Source organism: Equus quagga, unplaced genomic scaffold, assembly GCF_021613505.1.
Source record: "Equus quagga isolate Etosha38 unplaced genomic scaffold, UCLA_HA_Equagga_1.0 HiC_scaffold_112_RagTag, whole genome shotgun sequence".
Taxonomy (NCBI): domain Eukaryota; kingdom Metazoa; phylum Chordata; class Mammalia; order Perissodactyla; family Equidae; genus Equus; species Equus quagga.
The window spans coordinates 1-5,045 of NW_025792174.1; the positions used below are offsets into that span (position 1 = coordinate 1).

The 5,045-nt window shown below is 33.2% G+C and overlaps 1 protein-coding gene across 1 annotated transcript; it reads left to right on the top strand.

The window, feature by feature from the left end:
* Window positions 1-1,427: 1,427 nt before the first annotated feature.
* Window positions 1,428-2,104, top strand: XKR3 (XK related 3; the record flags this gene model as incomplete). Its single annotated transcript, XM_046648905.1, is given in 1 exon segment — window positions 1,428-2,104. A coding segment is annotated over 1 exon segment (677 nt), but the record flags the coding sequence as incomplete, so codon positions are not given.
* Window positions 2,105-5,045: the final 2,941 nt, after the last annotated feature.

Below are 5,045 nucleotides of genomic sequence, written 5' to 3' on the forward strand. Positions count from 1 at the left end.
TTTTTTGTTGACACAATTGACTCATTGTTTGAATTGTTTTATATTTTAATATCTTTCTTAAAGTCAAACAGATACTGTATTTGTATAACATCATGCATACTATTTTTTAACTTAAATTGAATATTCCCTAGTGATCTTTAGCTGGCTTCTTTGTTATTCTTAAACTTCTGGGTTAGCAATATCTATAATTTTTCTATTGTTTTCAAATTTATATCTATAATTAATTTTGGAATTCATTAATATTGGGGATTTTCCTTTATTAATTCCTTTCTCCTGCTGCTGTGGGGTTTTAAAATGTTCTTTAATTTTACTTACTAAGATTGATTTTTAGGTCATTTATTTTCAATCAATCCTGTTTGCTCATGAATGCAGTTAAGGTTGTTAATGCTTTTAGAGTTTCATTTTTACCTTTCTTCGAAGCATAAATGGAGTGTTATTAACTCATTTTCTAAATGGAGTACAATTTGAATTTTGATTTCCTGTTTTAATGTACGTGAGGAATGACTATTTGGTCTCTCTTTCTTTGTTTTCTGGTTTAATTGCATTATGTTTGGAGAATGTAAAAGAAACCAGTGTGATTTTTTGTGGGTACGTGACATAAGCATACTTGAAAAGAATTCTCACTGTTTCTTTCAATTGATTTTAGTATACAACTATTTTAACAGAATTTCAGATTCTTCCTATTCTTGATAATCATCCATGTGCTTATTTCTCTAATTTCTGAGATAACCGTTGAAATAAAAGTAACTTTGATTATAGAAAATTTATTTCTCATTATATTCTTGAAAAACATATATATCTAAATTCCTGAATTATTGATTCCTTTCCTTCTCTAGCACTTCTTATCCTTTCAGTCAGTAAAACCTATTAGTTCCATTTCCAGGTTTTCTTTTAACTACACAACTTATTTTTGTTTCCTGTATCACCATCTAAAGCGCAGTCTTTATTGCATTAGTCTCCTATTTTGTACTCTTGCCTTATACAAAGATTTTCTAAAAAACAGTTATTTTTCTGATAAATCAGATGATGTGATTTCCTTTTTTAAAGACTCCTAATGTCTTTTACTTTGAATTAAATTTTAACTGCTTTCTGTTCTATCACACAACTTACAGGATCAGATCAAATCTATCTCTAATCTCACCTGTGTCTTTCTTTCCTTTAAAAGAATGTGTATATATGTGTGTGTAAATGTATGCATGTGTTTATTGTCTGTTTTCCTAGAAGGAATATATGTTTTATATGAATATATTTGCTATAGCTCTCATTATAGAAGATTAATGAATATTTATTTCTTGAAAGTAAATAATTTTTCAATCTAAAAAAAGTGAGTAGGAAAAAAAGGATATATCTTAAAATGAAAAATTTTAAATAAAATATTATCACTTATGAAAAATATTTTCTAATCTTTTAATGTTTACTTTTAATAGCATTGCTGATGACATTTTCCCTAATATCAGTTACTTATGGGGCTATTCACTGCAATATACTGGCCATCCAGATCAAGTACGACAATACTAACATAAGGCTACAGCCAATAGAATTCATCTGCATCATGATATGGCGTTGCTTGGAGATTACCTCACGTGTAGTGACTCTGGTACTGTTTACTACATCTCTGAAACTGAAGAGTATGCCCTTTTTATTAACCATATTTTCCGTATCATTGCTGGCACCATGGCTGGAATTTTGGAGAAGTGGAGCTCACCTTCCCAGCAATACTAAAAAGAACTTGCATCCAGTGAGTACAGTATTCATGCTTATCATGATCACTCTACTATATGCTGCCATCAACTTCTCCTGCTGGTCGGCAGTGAAACTGCAATTGTCAAGTGAGGAAATAATTGATAAGAGACAGAAGTGGCATCATAGAATCCTACACTACAGCGTTCCGTTTTTAGAAAATGTGGTAATGACATCGGTATTTAGATTTTTTGGTGGGAAGTCTTTATTGAACTGCTGTGACTCATTAATTGCCACACAGCTCATCATAACCTACCTGTTATCCATTGGTTTTATGTTCCTCTTCTATCAGTATCTGCATCCAGGGTGGTCAGACAAAGCATTACCAGAACATGCTGAAAATCGGCCTGAAGCAATGTGATTTTACATAAAATTTAGAGAAAAGTCAATTCAAAGAATAAGAATAAGCAGCTGATAACTTACTATCATTTCCAGAATGGGTGTTTTTCATTTAAGAAATTATAGGCTACTCATTAAGAAATGGATTTCCCTAGAAAAATGAAAAAACATGCTGAATGTGACTTTGTTAAGATACTCTTAATGATAAGTGAAATTAAATTTTATTTCACATAAATCAAATACTTGTAAGCATTTGCTAATAAAATTGATTTTTCTCCTGTGACTCTATACTACTTTGAGTCCTATCATTACTTCCAAGTAAATAACTTCTAATTTTTGTTTTCTCAACTCTAATTACAGAATTAGCAAAAACAAAAAGTAAAAATTCACCTGAGTCCAGATGGGACCAGAGCAGGACAAATAAACATAATCCATTTTCATCTACTGCATCTTCAGAACTTTTGTCTTTACTTAGTCAAACAGTATTTGCATTCTAGCACATAAGTTATTTGTGAACATTCCATTTCAAAAAGAGTGTTTCTACAGGTTTCATTCTGTATTTTTCTTAAGGTAAGAACAACCTGAAAGAGAATTCTTAAGAGAATGATAGTATTTATATTATTTAAGATAGCTAAAACTCCTCCTCATTCAACTTTGACAGCCAAAAAGCAATATCATATTAATACATCTTAAAACACAAAACCTGTTATTAAAAAGACAAGGTTACATCAGAATAAGTTGAAATAAAAATAATACAATAGTACAATAGCTCTAATGTTCAAAGGACAGACGTAAAATCTATATATTCTTTTATTTTGACAACTTCATTTCCTTTATTCTTGAGAAAGCAATAGCCATTTGGGATCAAGAATCCTAAAGAACCATATGATTTGAAAATCCAATAATTTTATGTTTTCTTTTCTTAAAACAACTCTATACCAAAAGACGGAGATAATAACTTTCTTTTTTTCTTTATTTTAAGTTTTTCCAGATTTATTGAAATATAATATACAAAAAATTTGTAAACTTAACGTGTACAATATGATGAGTCAATACATCTATATATTGCGAAATGATTACCACAATAAGGTTAGTTAACACATTCATCACTTCACATAATTACAATTTTTTGTGTGTGTGGTGAGATCACTAATGATGCACTGTCTTTTCAACTTTAAAGTATGCAATACAATATTGTTAGCTACAGTCATCACTAAATATTAGATCCCCAGAACTTAGTCGTGTTATAACTGGATGAATATTTTTGATGAATATCTCTCCATTTTTCCCAACCCTCACCCACTGACAATGACAATTCTGCTCTGTTTCTATTTGTTTGGGTTTGTCTCTTAGATTTCACATATAAGTGAGATCATGCAGTATTTGCCTTTCTCTGTTTGACAGATTTCACTTGGCATAATGTCTTCAAGGTCCATCCATGTTTTTCAAATGGCAGGATTTCCTTTTTTATGGCTGAATAGCATTTCATCGTATATGTGTTTATATATATGTATATGTTTGTGCATATATTACAGGTATGTGTAGAGGGAATTGGGGATAGAGCAGTGTAGGAGTTTTTGTACAATGTTGGATGTAAAAAGTATGTAATTCTGTCTGGATAGTTTAAGGTGTTAATTGTAATTCTCATGACAGCTAAACCAAACATAAGTAAAAAATACACAGGGGCCTGCCCCTGTAGCCAAGTGGTTAGGTTTGCATGCCCCGCTGAAGGCGGTCCAGTGTTTCGTTGGTTCAAATCCTGGGTATGGACATGGCACTGCTCATCAAACCATGCTGAGGCAGTGTCCCACATGCCACAACTAGAGGGACCCACAACAAAGAGTATACAACTATGTACAGGGGGGCTTTGGGGAGAAAAAGGAAAAAAATTAAAATCTTAAAAAAAATACACAGAAAAGTAAAAGGCAAGAGAATCAAACTGGTGCTCTATAGAAACATTAATGAAACACGGAAGAAAGCAGTTTTGAAGGAACTGAGAAAAAAATGACATAGAAACACATAACAAAATGGTAGAATGCCTTTATATGTCAGTTATTACCTCAAATGCAAATGAATTAAACCTTTCAAATGACAGGCAGAGAATGGAAGAATTGAATTTCTAAAAGTCCTGATCCAGCTATATGCTATCTAGAAGGGATTCATATTAGATCCAAAGACACAATCTATGCAAACAGTGACAGAAAGAGAGCTGCATAGACTATACAAATATCAATGGGGTTAATTCATCATGAAAATATAACACTTATAAATATACACATACTATCAGTAGAGCCCCAAACTCCATGAAGCAAAAACTGACAGAACTGATTAATAGTTCCATAATAATAACTCAAGATGCAAATACCCCATTTTTAAATTTTTTTTTGAGGAAGATTAGCCCTGAGCTAACTGCTGCCAATCCTCTTTTTGCTGAGGAAGACTGGCCCTGAGCTAACATCCATGCCCATCTTCCTCTACTTTTTTATATGTGAGATGCCTATGACAGCAGGGCTTTTGCCAAGCGGTTCCATGTCCACCCCTAGGATCCCTGCCAGCGAACCCTGGGCTGCTGAGAAGCGGAACGTGCACAGTTAAACACTTCGCCACTTTCAGGCCCCTAATTACCCCATTTTTAATCAATCAGTAGCTCAAAAGAAAAATACAGGATTTTAATAGTACTTTAAACCAACTAAATCCATCAGACGTACAAAACATTCCACCCAACAACTGACTACACATTCTTCTTGATTTGTTTTGAGTTTTTTAGGGACGTGCCTTTGTCTGTGCACACAGATGTACTACCAGCCCCTCTGAAGAATCAGTCCTTGTAGGAGGCGGTCTTGGTGGGTCCTAGGTTATGGCCTCCATATATCACATGGGCAGAAAGACATGAGGTGCATCTCAATGTGCATACACTGAGACTGGGCTGCCAGGCTCCTAGGAGAAGAGATTGATGAGCCTGGGCT